The sequence below is a fragment of the Acanthochromis polyacanthus genome, chromosome 12 (genome assembly GCF_021347895.1).
Source record: "Acanthochromis polyacanthus isolate Apoly-LR-REF ecotype Palm Island chromosome 12, KAUST_Apoly_ChrSc, whole genome shotgun sequence".
Classification (NCBI taxonomy): Eukaryota; Metazoa; Chordata; class Actinopteri; family Pomacentridae; genus Acanthochromis; species Acanthochromis polyacanthus.
In genome coordinates this window covers 34,574,267-34,590,211 of record NC_067124.1, presented here as the reverse complement: position 1 = coordinate 34,590,211, position 15,945 = coordinate 34,574,267, and the positions used below count along the sequence as shown (strand labels likewise).

Genomic DNA, 15,945 nt, shown 5'->3' with positions numbered 1-15,945 from the left:
GACCACATCATGTTCAAGAAATAAGAGAGAGGTCATTAACACTGTACTGAGTGAAGCGGAACACATACCGAGATGAAACTAAATGTGGGTTATTTGTGTCGTTTTTGGCCAAGTTTCCTCGCTGATGTGAAGGAAACAGACCAACGCAACCATTTAGGAAAGGTTTTGTCTTGTGCCGCTTCCCTGCCCCACTTTGCCACACAAACGAGAAGCCATTTGGTTAAGGGCAGATCTCCAGAGACAAATCTGCGACTGGATGACAGCATGCTTACATACACTAGCCTTCTGGCAACGCGCTGCACAGATGAGTGCGTTGACTATAAATTGACCCATTTTTGAACTGCGTCTATTCATAGCAACAATACAGTGCCATGACTGGAACATTCTATTCATTCTCCAGGGAGATGAGGCAGGAAATGCAGGCTGAAAACACACCAAGGAAACACTAAAATTTGGTGTTTGGGCTGTTACTTTGGCAGATGGTGTTCGGCTCGTGAAGTGATGTCAGTGTTGTCAGAGCGAGACGTGGGAGAGGACGGTGTTTAACAGTAGCCTACATCATGCCATCATGGTGAGTGGGCATGCAGAGAGCCCATCTGCTTTCAATCCAGATCAGGATCCTTTCGGGCAGCTGCTCTGGAATGCGACCGTGTCAATCACAAATGTAAAACAGAAACCCCCATCCAGTCTGCCAGTCTCTTTCTTATGTAGTTCACCATGTCTACCAGCGTTTGGTTACTAGTGCATGAGGTATATGCTCCAGAACAAGGCCGTTAATGCAAATTCTCGAGGGGTGTTGAGCTGAAGGATGTGTAGCATCATGTAACCTCAACGTCCCCTGTTTAAATCCAGCAATATGATGCTTGTTATGAGTTCTGATCTTAACTAGAGCTTGAATGGATTTTGGGGGCGATATTAGTTTTAGGGAGTGAGAAATGCTGATACCGATATATTGGTCGATACTGTTCCAGTTGTAATTAAAAGGGGAAAAGATGTGGTAGTTACTTGTGCATTTTACAGCTGTGTGTTTCAGAAATCAGTTAGCAACTCGTGACGACAAAGCTCGACTCTACACCGCTGTCTGCTAAGCTGTGATGTGTGCTCTGCTACATGTGCTGCAAACATGCTGATAGTATTGTAATCAATGGAGTCAGAGCTGCTCTGCTTGACAAACTTTGTGGTAGCACCATTTGTAAATAACCCCAATCAACTTTTTCTCTGTTATGCTCTGTAAAAGGAAGTTTTCATATCAGTATATGCCAGTACAGATATCTGTGACAGGCCCATAGCAATATTAATATTGATTAACTGATAAATTGTTCAGGCTCTCGTCTTAAAGACTGTATCACCTGACACTTAAGGGTTGACTGGTTATCAATTTAGTCGATTATCAGATTTGATATTCCTCATTTTTCTAATTGTAAGTACTGGTATTTTTTTAAAATACATCTCCAAAATACATTAAATACTTTTAAGCTAAAAATGTCCTAGTTTGGCTTTCATGCAGCTGCTTATCAATCTATGGTCTTGAATACAGTCCCTCCCACAGCACCATCTGATTGATAACACCTCACAAGTAATAGCCAATCAAAATTGAAGGATAAGTTCTATTTAAAATAAACATATGCAAAAAAAAACAATAAGAAAAAGCAAATCTTGACTTTTGACACCAAGACTTTTAATTTTACTGCATTTTTGTCTGTCAGTTACAAATAATGAATATTGGTCTACTCGATTATTATTAATCTGTATCGATATCGGCCCTGAGAAAAAGACATCAGTCGAGCTCTAGAAATAACAATGTCACCCAAAAAAAGTGGCTTCTTTGAAGGACAAGGCTGGTAATCCAAACTCTTGTGGGGTGGATTGTAAAGCTAAAGGATATACAAAAACCTCATGTTTTTACAGATATTTCAGTTGATTATTTGGGTCGTGATCTTAGTGGGAATAGTAATCTTTAGGGGTTGATTGATATGGTTTTTCCAGTGCCGATACAGATTATTAGTAATCAAGGAGGCTGATTACCAACATCTGGGGCCAATATACATTTGCAGTAAAAATCATTATGTCGAAAACACAAACTCCAACATAAAATTGAATTGAAATGCTTTTGTTTATTTATGTTTTTACATGTTCAATTAAAGAAAACACTTATCTTTCAGTGCTGATAGGCTGTTACTTGTGACACATCTGTATCAGAGCCAAAGTGTTGAGTCAGAAGTATTTTACCTGAGATTGGTCTAAATAATCAGCAATTTGATTCATGGCAAAATGCTCAACATTGGCTCAGATTATTGACTGATAGCTGCGCTGTAGTAATTTTCACATTTCACCTTGAAAAAATATTTTAAAAAACTATGATCTGTACCAAACAACCACGACTCCTATGTCAGGGGCATCTCCATAGCACCACAATACTTCTTTATGATGATATATTATGACACATACTACCCTAAGACTGAACCTTTGGATATTGCACTTTCGGTTTTGATAATACTTTGATTAACTGTCCAGCCTTTGCTCATAGTACATGTACTATGTAACCTCAGTGACTCCAACAATTTGACAATACAACATCTCACAACACATCATCTCAAGACTGTACCACCGAACACCCCCACATGAAACCTCTTAGCCATTTCCCAGTTTGGCCACGGCTCCCAGTGCTCGCACAAAGAGGACATGACATCAGTGTGAGGTCACCGCCACGCTGCCTCTGTCAGCCCTCACCTCCCCAAAGCTGCTCTGTGAGTCAAAGATCTTGGCGAGTGACTTGCTGTTAGAAAAATAAGATGTTTAAAACAAGCTGCAGCGGTTATTGTTGGCAGCAGCAAAGAGCCAAATGGAGGTATATGAGGAGGGTCATTATGCAACCCCACATCTGAGAGGAACACATGAAGTCAGAGACGGCAGAAGTGTCCCTGACATGGCTCAGATGGAGACGAGGCCGGCTGGGCCAGAAGCAAATTAACTCTGAGTGGAATACACTTAGAGGCAGGTTGTGTTGTGTGATGTCTTAATGAATTAATTTAGCTAACTCGTCTTTGCAGTGTCACAGACATGCAGCTGAAACACTGAAACCCCCAACATTTTCCCTTTGGGCGTCGCACTACAACACTTCATTTTGTCCATAAGCATTCCCCACTTGTATCTGGCAAAACTGACCTGAATTTAAGTCAAACAAAATGGGATAATTTACACTCTGAGGTTAATTATTTATGACAGAACCCAAAGGCTCTTGGACCAGTGCAATGAAACCAACAACAGTGAAATCTGGGACAAGCTCAGTGACTGTGTCTTCATCTCAGGCATACCTAATCTAACCTATGGGGAAAACATGGCATTGGAGCCATTCAGAGAGAAGAACTATAGAAGCATATTACCTTTCCTGCGATAGGTGTCTTTGAATGCACCATAATCCACTAATAGCTTCTTTTCTACTGATGTAAAAGCCACATCTACAACCAAAATGAGCATTACTAATCTGCTGTCATTATATTAATTTAGATTTGAGTGGAACACACTGTCCTCCATTCACACACACACTCAGCATCAGGAAGCTAATAAATGAGGGCATAAATCTTCTTTTTTTCGTGCGTAATTATGTAACTACCTACACACAGCCCAGCAGCCTGGCATAAAGGTTGCAGCCACAGGCCAAGCGCGTTGTCACTCATCTTTTTCTAACCTTTAATGGAGCTCATTGGAGGAGGCTGGAGTCTGAGTTCAGAAGATAAACATAGGAGGAAAAAGCTCCTGTTTATGTTACTGAACACGGCTGCAGCTGCTGCCGAGTCTTGAGCGCGTTTTCTTCGGCGAAACAGGTTACATAAACTTGCAAATTCACACAGAGAGGTCCACGTGATGCGTTTGTTATTGTCAGCGTCTGATGCAAGTGTGCCAATCCAGGACGTGAAGTCAAATCACATCATGCATGATGCACATAGAGCGGCTTAAACTGCAAATTTAAAGATGTATATATAAAAAGGAAGAGATGTGCACAAACATGCAAGAATAAAACAAACAGCTCCTGGAATCAATTGCGCATAAAAAAAGCAAACAAAAAAACATGCGCATCTACCTTGTGAGAAAAACAACAGCTCCAAGTAACTGTGCCAAATTTGGTCACCTGGCGACGCAAAAAATCCTCCAGCGCCGGGTCGAATTCACCAAACCATAATTGCGCGTCGAGGAGCCTTTCAAGGAGTCGCTTTTCCCTCAGCCTGTGCGCTCAAGTCCGCCCGATGGTTCAGTCCCCCTGCGAGATGCTGAAGAGAAACCAGGCCGCTGATTGGCTGCTAGAGCTGCGCGACGAGCTGTTTTTCTTGTTGCCTCGTAGGCTGCTGCGGCTTTGGAACCACAGAGGAGCGCAGATGATAAACAAGAGCATCTTCTGGAGGAACTGGTTGATGTAAACAACGGATTTTTTTTTTGAAGATTTTGCAGCTTTATTAATAAATAATCAAGCAGTGAACCATATTGGGAGGGAGTGCATGAGAAAGGGCAAATAAAAATAAAAACAGAGTATTTTTAAACTCAAGCACAGGATGTCTCAGCCAAAAAGGAAGTGCCTCCAAGGACTGCTTTATATTTCTATGAGACATTTCCTAATAAAATCTCACATTCTCTTCCACGTCCAAGCGCACTACTAATGTGTTACACAACCAGCAGTGGCACTAATGGCTGGACATGGATGGACATTATGTAACCTCCGGCCCTGCTGATGCTTCAACTGATCATAAAAAAAAAGAGAAAAGTAGCACCGAGCTCTCAGACAGACGACTCAGTGAGAACATGCATGCCTGTGAGCAAAAAGCAAGGATATGGTTGATCATGATGAAAGCAGTCTGGAGGCAGAGTAATCACTGGATGACATAATAGTGGAGCTCAAGCTGCTTCAATTGCGCCACTGTGTGGTTAAATAGGAAGTTATGATGACTCACACTGTGTTTGATCACCAGACAATTAAACTGAGTTATTAGAGTTGCCCTGCCACAGTTGTAAAATCTGTATTGGCCACTAAATCATTTTTGTAAAAGGAGCAAAACCCAGTGACCTCAGTATGAAAGAATCGGAAAAAAACACTTCATGTTTAGCAAACGGAGGCATCTTTTCCAAGTCAACATAACACTGGATATCAGATATACTATTCTGTAAGATAAGATAATCCTTTATTACTCCCCATGGCAGGGGGAATTTCCCGTGTTACAGCAGCAATATACAGTAAATATAATAATTATAATAACAAACATATATACAATATATACAAGAATGAAGGATGGAAATGGATAAATAGAGTATTACTACACTATAAACAAATGACATCAGCAAAAAGTGACTTGTGGAATAAAATGTAGAAGTGCAGAAAATGACAGCAGTGCAAGGAATTGTGCTTATGTGTTTATGTTAACATCAGCCAGTGATGCTGATGTTGTACAGTCTGACAGCAGATGGGATGAAGGACCTGCGATAGCGCTCATTCTTGCAAGGTGGCTGTCTCAGTCTGCTGCTGAAGGAGCTGCTTAAAGACCCCACAGTGTCATGCAGTGGTTGAGAGGGATTTTCCAGGATGGATGGAAAATGCCAACATCCTCCTCTCACCCACCTCCTCTATGGAGTCCAGGGAACAGTCCAGGACAGAACCGGCCCTCCTGACCAGTCTGTGTAGATGCAAACATGAAAAAAATCCCTTGTAATTACACTCAAAAAAATATATAAACGCAACACTTTTGTTTTTGCTCCCATTTTTTATGAGAGGAACTCAAAGATCTGAAACTTTTTCCACGTACACAATATCACCATTTCTCTGAAATATTGTTAACAAATCTGTCTAAATCTGTGAGAGTGAGCACTTCATTTCAAAGTTTGAAAAAGTTGATTTTTTTCTTACATAACTGATTGTTTGTACAAACATGGGACAGAGTTCATGAATTGTTCAAAAATTTTGCAAACGTAGTTATTTGTACAAATGAAGCATGATTTGAAGATACGACAGTTAATGATTTCCTAAAAATGTTAGAAGTGATAATTTGCACAGAAATGTAACTGGTGTGATTTTGAACAAAATACTGCAAATATGCGGATTCATAGAAAACTGCCAAGAAAGATATTTACAAAAAAATTCATATGTATGAATGTGTGTGTGTGTGTGTGTGTGTGTGTGTGTGTGTGTGTGTGTGTGTGTGTGTGTGTGTGTGTGTGTGTGTGTGTGTGTGTGTGTGTGTGTGTTCTTGTACTTGCTACATTGTGAGAACCATTTTCTGCATTTAACTATCAAAGTGAGGACATTTTTACAAAGTGAGGACATTTTGGCCGGTCCTCACTTTGAAACAGCCATGTTTGAGGGTGAAGACTTGTTTTTAGAGAACAGGTATGAATTGAGGTTTGGTTAGGGTTAGGGTAAGGATTAGGGTTAGGCGATCAGTTGTGATGGTTAAGGTTAGGGTAAGGCTCTAGGAAATGCATTACGCCTATGGATGTCCTCACTAAGATAGAAGTACAAACGTGTGTGTGTGTGTGTGTGTGTGTGTGTGTGTGTGTGTGTGTGTGTGTGTTTCAAAATGTCTGTGGAGGAAAAGGCCTTCATCCTGTAGCACTTCCATTCCTTTCAATATTACACGAGATTTGGTGCCTGAAAGTGACTTTTTGTAAAACAACATTTAATTCATGGCATTTTTAAAAATTCTTACCAAGAAGATTAAAGTGTATGTCCAAGGAGTAGGACAGCTCTCATCACAGGTAGTGATTTCTGAAAAAAAATAAAGTGACTATGAAAGAAAGACTAGAAGTGACACTTTTTAAGAAACTATTCAGAAATCCAGTCATTAAAAAAAAAACAGATTCCTATTCAGTGATCAGTTTAAAACACAGACCACCCAGCATCTAGCGCCATCTAGTGGTAAAAGTATATGACAGCTAGAAATGGACAATTACGGTAATTAGAATTGGCTGCAAGAATCCTCTTTCCAAATTCTTCAATAAAAACATATAAGCAAATTAATCTAAAAAAGCAATAACAGAAATTCTCCTATGGAACACACACACACACACACACACACACACACACACACACAGATGCTTAGTATTATTCCTGACAGGATGTATTATTCTTTTGGAGAAAGTTGGCTTGAATCATACAAAATATCACAGGCAGCAGCTGTCGGAAGGGTATGTAAAAAGAATATTAATAAAAAAAGTGTCTCCTACTTCTTCATTGAATTGGAACTTTCAGCAGCAGTGCGGTTTGTTCTGCTCTGACACCAATAATCAGGTTATCCGGGTCCAGCAGAGCAGCTAGCTCAGTGGTTATGAGGAACTGTTGAGGTCAAGTGCTGCAGAGCTTCCTCTAGATTCATTTTAATGTGTCTGTCAGTTGGAATTTCAAACAGTGGCCTAAAATACACAGAGGTAGTGCTGCAGGACGAAACCACAAATTACCAAATAATTATGTGTACATTTTATATATATAGTGTCTAACTGTGTGGACAAGTCCAAAGTCAAATTATCCCCACGAGAAAAATATTTATCTGCTCGGAAATTTACCTTGTTGGCACCTAAGATGTGCTATTTGCTGATACAGAAGCTGTACTGGCAACAGCTGCACAAACACTATTCTTGCTACATGAACCAGTCTTGTGAATCATCTCCTCTCTTGGTTGTGCCTTCCTTAAATCACGATCTTCCAAATAACACTTGCCATTCATGGTGGAAATGCTGCTGTTACATAGCTAAGTTCATGTGCATTTGATGTAGTAGACATGGTCTTCTTCCAAGCCATTTCTAGTTTGGCTTGCTTAAAGTAACTCACAATCTTTCTGCCATTCATCCATAGACTCCGAGGCGCATGATTAGACGTCAAGATGTCCGTTTAATATTAAATATTCAGAGCTGTAAGTATTCTTTAGGTCAGTTTCCCCTAAATGTAAGCTCCCACATTACCTGTGTAGAGACGTTCCCATTTTGTGATGCTAAAAGGTAAGAAATGGGACTTTATTTACTTTATATTCTTGGCCTATCGTAAGTGTCAGCTACTGTTAAAGCTGTAGCTGATGAGTTTTCTGATGCTGCTGGCAGCAGTGGAGGAAGTATTTAGATTCTGTCAGTAAAAATACCAAAACAGCAATGCAAAAATGTTCCATTACAATGGAGTGAAAATCTTGAATGAAAAATCCTAAAAGCCCACAACTATTAGCAACAAAGTGCAACTTTTATTCAGGAAAATGTACTGGCTGGTCCCCGTCTGTTGCTGTTTTAGCTGCAGCAGGTGGGATTTGAACTAATTTATATCCAGCTTTCATTTGATTTATTTTCAGTTTTTCTATAATCCTTGACTCTTGCTGAGATATTAGATCAGAGAAACATTTATCGAAATGAAACCATACAAGAAGTTTAGAGGGGGAAAAAAATCACCATTTGATTGAGCTGTAAACAACTCAGACACCTGAAAAGTGAACCTGAATACACACTGCTTTTTGGAAGAAGCTAAAAGGTTGGAAATCATTGGTTTAATCTTGAACAATGTGTTCCATTTCAAAAGTTCTGTTATTCACTATGTAAAATGTTCATCTTAAAATTAACTTCAGTTGTCAGATAAATATAAAGCAGCTGATATTAGAATATATTTTCCCTGAAATCTACTTGAATAATAAGTATCAAAGTACAAACACTCAAATGCCTCACAATTGTACAGTACTTGAGTAGATGTACTTAGTTACTTTCACCACTGGTTTTAGCTGTTGTTAAGGTCATTGCTAATAAATGTTTTTTCTTAAGATTGCCGCCAGTAATGGAAACCAAAAGAGCATACAGCTTACAATATGGACATGAACTCTGAAAGAAGAAAAATCAATAGAGCAAACATGGTGTATTCATTGTCTTTACTATTAAATATCGCTAAAACATTCAGTGGTTTGTTAAAAAACAGAAACAGAGAGCTGAAGTGTTATTTCAAGCTAGTATCTGTTCCACTACTTTCAGTTAGACAAAGTATTTTCGCATGTAAACTTCCCTTTTTGGTGGTGAGCAAGAAAATGAGCAAGAAGATCCTTAATAAGGTTTCAGTCAGTGCAGTAATCAGAAAGTAAACTCCAATATTGTCTGATCTGACGGAGGCTAGTGGAGCAGAAACTAACCTGGCGGTGCGGCTGGACTTTGGCTCTCCACACAGATAAAACAATGATTTACATAATTCAACAATTGTCATAAAAACAAGACGCTACAAATAAAAAGGAACAAAACCCAATGACACGTTCACAGTTACTGAGGCGGTGTGCAATGTCCTTTGAAATGTATGAAAAAACGAAGTCTCCAACACATCCTTCATGAAGTTTTATGAAATATTATATCATAAAAAGTTGATCCAGAGAGCAGCACATTCTGACCCACCGCTATGAAGACCTCAGTTCCTGCTAAGTCTCATCTGGAGTCATGATGGAGCTGCCCAGAGGATCCTGCACTCCAGGAACGCTGTCAACAGACTTCACACTGGAGCTCTGAGCCTCCTCATCATCAACGGGCTTCCAGCTTTTAACATCACTCATTTCCCCTTTGAGACCCAAGAGACAAGTAGTGTTATTTGGAAACTGCATCACTGCTAAATAAATACGACTAATAAATATCCCTTAATACTTGTGTAAGAATTATTTACACTAAAGAAGTAAAAACATAAGCATTTATGTACACTGTAAGACAGTCAAGCAATCGTGTTTAAATAATATGAAACACATAGTTGAAATGTTCACACTGCAAGAAAGCTGTGTAAACTCAGTTGTATTTATTTGCATTTCTAAAGTTTTTCCTTCTCCAGTGCGGTTAAATACTTACTTGCTGTGTTATCTGCTGGGTTTTCTGTACCATAACGGAAACTGTTCTCCTTTTCAGAGGATTTCTTAAAGTTTTCCAGCTACATGAGAAACATTTTAATCAGTCAGTGTATAGAAACTTTCATAAAACCAGAATGTTACACAAAATTCTTTACAAATTAAATAAAACAAGCAAAAAAATTACTTTAGTCCTAACTAATGCAGAAAATTGTCTTGCTACCCATAACGTCACATCTAAAACATAGCTCAAACCAGGATTGATTGTAGTTCATCGGGAGACATGTCAATATATAGTTGTTTGTCATCAGCATAGCTTTGAAATTTTACACCATGACTTCTGGTTATGTTTCCAAGTGACACCATATAAACGTTCAATAGTCCAGGACCTAAAATTGAACCTTGAGGATCGCCATAATTAATTATATAGCTTTCAGATGAACATTTATCCAAAACATTATCAGAGAAGTCAATTAGACTGTGAAGTCAAGGGGTCTACAGTGCTAAAGACTGCAAATTAGGTCAAGTAGTACTAATACATAGGGCTTTTTTCTTATCCATATTAGGCATACAATTGTTTATAATTATATGCATAATTTATATCTACTATGACTCGACCAAAAACCTGTTATTTTTTTAAATGTGCTGACAATAATGCTTACCTCTGTGCATATGGACTCTGACAATCGGCTGCTCAGTGGGCCTTTATTGTCAAACTTGCAAGAACTGTAAGAAAGCCATAGTCATGAATTCACTCATTAATTTGCTTTAGTAGTAATAAAACAAGAACTGTAAGGAAATATATTTACCTTGGATTCTGTGATAATGCTGGCTCACAGTCAATTGACCCCATTTGACTCTTTAAAAAAATGGAAAAATAAATGCTTTTATCCATGGTAACTACATGTAAATGACAGTCAGTGACAGAAGGCAGGACTCACCTGTGGAGACTTATTATGGGTTTTTGCGTCACGAGAATTTCCAGCTTCACTATCTCGATTTCTTGCTTCTTTTTGTCGCTGCATCTTTATGTAATCATACGTGCTTATACCTTTATAGACTGTTAAATCAATAGGAGAAAAAACAAAAGAGGCAATACTGATGATTAATGATTGGTGGAAGGGAAAATAATCAAATGTTTGTCTTGGAAACTGTGACTCACAGAGGTACAGGTGAAAGCCCAGCAGATGACTGAGCAGCAGCAAGCAGGTGATGCTCAGCATGATCGTTATAAAAGCTGATATGAGGAGGCCGGCGGAACTAGTTTTTATGGGAGCCAACGGTAAAAACACCAGCCAAGTGGTGTTCCCCAATGCACCTGGGAAAAGAATAAATAATGATGTAGCTTTCAATAATGATTCTTCCACACACACATACGTTAGTTATGGAGTTCCACAGGGTTCTGTGCTTGGGCCAATACTTTTCACCGTCTACACTGTCCCTTTTAGCGATATTATCAGGAAATGTTGCTGTGCAGATGACACCCAGCGAAATTTATCTATGAAGCCAGATGAAACAAACCAGTTTCTCACACTTAAAGCATGTCTTCAGGACAAAAATGCCTGGTTGCCTCGTAATTTTGTTCTAAATTTAGACTAAATTTCAGTCTCTCTGCTCTAAATGGCATTGACTTGGCTTTTATGACCAGGATATGTCCTTTAACTCACATACAAAGCAAGTTTCTAGGACGGTATTCCTTCATCTCCACAATAACACAAAAATTAGGAATATTGTGTTTCACAGTGATGCTAAAAAACTAGTCTATGCATGTGCTACTTCAAGACTGAATCACTGTAGTTTCCTATTATCAGGATATTTAAGTACTTACGATCTAAAATGCTGAAGCCAGAGTTCTGACAGGAACCTGTAAAAGACATTATATTCCTACCATATTAGCCTTCTCTTTATTGTCTCCCTGCAAATTCCAGAATCAAATCTAAAATCCTGTTCTCAGTTTGCAAAGCCCTTCATAACCAAACGCTATCATATCTTAAAGATCTTGTATCATATTTTCCATTAGAACACTCTTCAATTGTAATTTCTAGAGCTTACTTCTGATGTCCAAAAAAAGGATGAGGCAAATATTTCAGCTATCAGGCCCCTCTGCTGTGGAACCAGCTTCCAGTTTGGGTACAGTAGGCAGAGACCTTTTCTACTTTTAAGATGAGGCTTCGAACTTTCCTTTTTGATAACCCTAATGACCCTGAACCATTCCTTAGTTATGTTGCTATAGGCCTGAGAGGACTCATGCTGTGAATTGGTGCTTTACAACAAAAACTGAATTGAATTGAGTTGATCCAAACCTTTCCATCTGTTCAGTCAGATACAAGTAACTCACTGGTAAACTGTGGTGCGGTCCGTAGGCTGTGTGGATCCAGGTAATGCTGAATAAATATGAACAAGACCACAACAATGAGCAGGAAGGTGCTGATCGTAGCGGAGGACAGCGCCAAAAAGAAGAACCTGAAAGCAACACACAAAAACCTCATGTAAATTTCTGCAACATGCTATATATAATTTGAACAGCAGTCATAAAGTCGGAACACATGTCCATCCAAAAAACTTACCAGTAGTTTCTCCCACCCACACAGGTGTTCATCCATTTGCAGTGATGGTCAAAGTCTTCCACGCACTTGTTGCAAACACCACAGTGTTTTACTTTGGGGCCACTATATGGAGATTTTTTTTACATCATTATAATTTAGTAAACATATATTTATGCTTTGAGAATGATACTACTTGATCGTACATACACTTTGACATCACACAGGTAACAATGCAGATCCTGGATGACGTGAGGCTGCTTCGTCCGATCAAAAAACGGCAAGGGACTGGAATAGCTCTGCTTCGCCCTCACGCTGGCATCTGCTGGATCTATAGTAACAGCAGCAATATGGGTGACAAAGTGCACAATAAACGTTATGCCCATCAGCTGTACACAACCAAAGTCAAGGAAAACAGCACTAATATTAGAAGAATAGTGCAATATTTGAAAGATGTGGAGCTAAAAGGCAGGATAGTAAGTGGCACAAGAGCAAGAAAGTGTTGGACACAAGTGCATCCTTTGTGTGAGAAAGTCTGAAGACATCAACTGTTTTTATGGCTGCGTGATGCTGCAGTAAAGTCAACTAGCGTGCAGACATCATCCGGCATTCAACATGTAACAAAAAGACCACTGATTATGTCTTTTGATAGAGACCACAGAAACAGAGATGGAGTCACGTCGGTTGTGACTGGAGCCCATACAGACAGAGCACACAACAAAATCCTTGTCTTCTCCAACTGAGGAGCAACAGAACCACAGCAGAGGCTAATGTTTGCCCCATATTCAAATATGAAAGAGCCACTGCGGTGCACTTGATAGTCAGCTACGATGACAGCGAGGTTTCAGCTGTGTGTTAAGGATACAGTGTAGGCCACATGGTTCAACGGCAGAGGCAGAAGAGGGATGTAGATGCCGAAGCTGACTATAGCGAGGTAGCTGTAGGCCAACCAGCCAACAATCTGGAAAGCTTGAGGCGGCCACGACCATCCATTCATCCTCGGAGGCTTGGAGGGGACCAGCTCATTTCTGCTGTTGCCTTGCATTGGAGCCGTGCGCCTCAACCTCTGACTGAAGCAGCTCATCTAGACAGTACGAAGAGATTAAAAACACATAATGTAGTGCACACAAGCCCAGCTGTAGCACAGTGTGGCTACATTTGCTGGGCAAATGAGTTAGGAAAATGAGCTCAGTGACTGCTGACCTACTAATGGACCAATAGTCAGACTGAGCATTAGCTTTAGCTAGGTGTAACAGCCTTGTCATTTAAGTCTGCCCTCACTGGCATAATAACAATATAAGAAATGTATTAAACATAAACAGTCAATCCTAAGATTATTCATACCCGTGCCAAATTTGTATTTATAGCGATTTTTGGGGAGGTTCCTGTGGATTGAAATGACATAAAGAAGTGACAAAAGATGTTAAGACCTTGTTTTAGAGATGTTTATGACATTTTTCTCACATTTTCAGTAGAAATACCATGTCCAAAATGATTTATACCTCTTCTCGGTCTATATTTGTCACCAAATCAATTAAACAGTTGTTCAAGTTGCAAGCTATCTTTCTACATGTCTCTACTGGGATTTTGTTCCTCCAAGTGTACATCTCTCCAGCTCTTTGAGCTTGAAGGCTTCCTCTCCATCACTCTGCTCTTTAGTTCTTCCATAGATTCTGGATGGATTCAGGTCTGGACTCTGGCTGGGCCACTCAAATATCTTCTTATTGTTTTCTCTTCACCATTTCTTCACCACTTTGGCTCCATATTTCACATCAGTCTTGTTGGAAGCTCTGATGCTGCCCAAGGAGCATCACTGTCATCATGCTGTTTACTTTGACCAGGCTGTCCGGTTCATCGGCTGAAAAACGGCCCAAAGCATCACATTCCGACCACCATATTTGGGGATGCTTTTCTTTTCCTTGAATGCTTCTGCTTTCTTTGTGTCCAAACAGCTCCATTTTCATCTCACCTACCTAAACCAATTGTTTTTTCATTGTCCAGGTCAGCTTTTGTGTGGGTGTCTTGGAGTCCTCCTTGGTCTGCATCCATGGAGACTGATCTTGCTCAGTGTCTGCTGTAGTGTCTAATTATGATGTTGCTATCTGAACTGCTCACATTCATCATGATGCACTTGATGCTGATGCTTGGATCCTTCTTTTGCAATTCCACTCTCGTGGATGCAGAGCTCACGTTTGTCTTCCTATCGGCCCTTTGAGGTTTTTCATGTATGGAACTCCTTGTATATTTTGGAGATGCTTTGCACTGCGGCTCCTGGCACTTGAATATACTTGGATGTGGTCTTTGAGCCTTTAAACATCTTGTGAGCAGCCGCAATGTACAGCTCCCTCTTAACGGTGGACTCTAGCAGCAGCTCAGTAATGTGTTTGAAAGCTGCAGAACACAATAGAAATTACCAGAATCCTTTCAAATGGGATAGAAGCTGCAATTTCTCAAAGAATTGTGACAATTTCCAGGGGTATGAATGATTTTGGACAGTAATTGTTTTGTAAAAATGTAGAAATGGTTAATATTTGTCATTAGTATCTCTAACATAAAGTCTTACTGTCTTTGGCCACTTGTTTATATCATCTCAACTGTATATGCATTGCAGTGTAATGGAATAAATTTATGGTATCAAGAACAATGCAGAAAGCCTGCAGAAGACAACAGCTGATCCACAGTAAAACGGTTAAACAAAGTGCAACATCCTCTTTCTTTGAGCAGATTTTGTAATCACGTTTTGCTTTTGCATTTGACCCCGGAGACAACACATAATCATTGCACAGATGTCGATATTAGCTGCAAATTTGAGGAAAAACTAATCATTTGTGAACTTCTTAACCATCTGGCAAACAATATTTATGTTTTTTCTCATATTTACATTAGAAATATGTGGGAAATTGAGCACTAGCTGCCAGGTTAGGGTAATAAACCTGTGTGGTTCTCTTGCTAGCAGCTGTTGCTTTTGTTTTGCTTGACAACTAAAGCGACCGGCTAAACCTGGGTTAAAGGTTGAGTGCTTTATCACCTTTTGTATGTTTAATTCACAAATAACTCGGGTAACTAGTATTTTACGCGTCAAAATAAACTCCCACCAATCATAGGTGAGAGAAAACGAGTAAAAGAAGTTGTAAGACATGAAAAATTACTTACTTTTCCTGCTGAAAATGCAAAGCGACCACAAAATGTCAAGCTTCAGGCGGAGATTTCCATCGATTAACGTCCCATGACTGGTTAATGAGACGGGCAGGTGGTTCAAAAATGTGAAATTTACATGCTTAAACAACAAAACATCAAAGAGAAACAAATAAAAGGCACCTGTAATGCCAGATAAAACCGCTCCGGTGCCCTTGGATTTGTGTCACCGGAGGACGTGAGTCAGAAGTTGAAAAATCAACTCACTCAGCAGGTCGGAGCTATGGAAACTAACTAATATCCCACTGCGCATGCGCACTGCCGCTCTCCTCAAGATGCGCAGCGTCTTTATTTGCAGCTCCTCACTGGCTGGATAAAGAGGCGTGCAGCTTCAGTATCAAACTGGCAATCATACCTGTTTTTCATACTAAGAGATTATACAAGTTCTG

General features: G+C 39.7%; 2 protein-coding genes across 5 annotated transcripts in view; both read right to left on the bottom strand.

Moving 5' to 3' along the window:
- LOC110960919 (tubulin polymerization-promoting protein) overlaps window positions 1-4,252 on the bottom strand; it is a 19,660-nt gene extending 15,408 nt beyond the window's left edge. The window contains exon 1 of one of the 2 annotated variants that reach the window (XM_022208334.2): window positions 4,130-4,252. The gene's annotated coding sequence lies outside the window, so the exon portion shown is untranslated. Of the gene's footprint in view, window positions 1-4,081 lie in introns of both variants that reach the window. The other variant, XM_022208333.2, reaches the window with a different exon arrangement.
- zdhhc11 (zinc finger DHHC-type containing 11) lies at window positions 4,082-15,945 on the bottom strand. Of its 3 annotated transcripts, XR_007945443.1 has the most exons (14): window positions 15,680-15,945; window positions 15,515-15,591; window positions 13,227-13,445; window positions 12,572-12,750; window positions 12,386-12,487; window positions 12,157-12,281; window positions 10,981-11,136; window positions 10,760-10,878; window positions 10,628-10,677; window positions 10,481-10,544; window positions 9,823-9,901; window positions 9,385-9,544; window positions 6,690-6,748; window positions 4,082-5,660 (listed from the first exon to the last, which is right to left on the bottom strand). XR_007945443.1 is itself a non-coding variant. In XM_022208329.2 (11 exons), exons 2-11 carry the CDS (start codon window positions 13,443-13,445, stop codon window positions 9,408-9,410), a joined length of 1,230 nt encoding a protein of 409 aa, XP_022064021.1. In that variant the 5' UTR covers window positions 15,515-15,944; the 3' UTR covers window positions 8,860-9,407. The 3 variants fall into 3 exon arrangements, 1 of the variants encoding a protein (XP_022064021.1); XR_007945442.1 differs by having other exon boundaries at window positions 15,515-15,945; XM_022208329.2 differs by lacking the exons at window positions 4,082-5,660; window positions 6,690-6,748 and having other exon boundaries at window positions 8,860-9,544; window positions 15,515-15,944.

Excerpts from the sequence above, each read along its gene's own strand:
- zdhhc11 (XM_022208329.2), bottom strand. The coding sequence starts at position 13,445 with ATGAGCTGCTTCAGTCAGAGGTTGAGGCGCACGGCTCCAATGCAAGGC. Across the intron at positions 9,902-10,480 it reads CAGAGTCCATATGCACAGAG|CTGGAAAACTTTAAGAAATC; the intron begins GTAAGCATTATT and ends TTTCTCATGTAG. Across the intron at positions 9,545-9,822 it reads CCCAGCAGATAACACAGCAA|GGGAAATGAGTGATGTTAAA; the intron begins GTAAGTATTTAA and ends TGGGTCTCAAAG.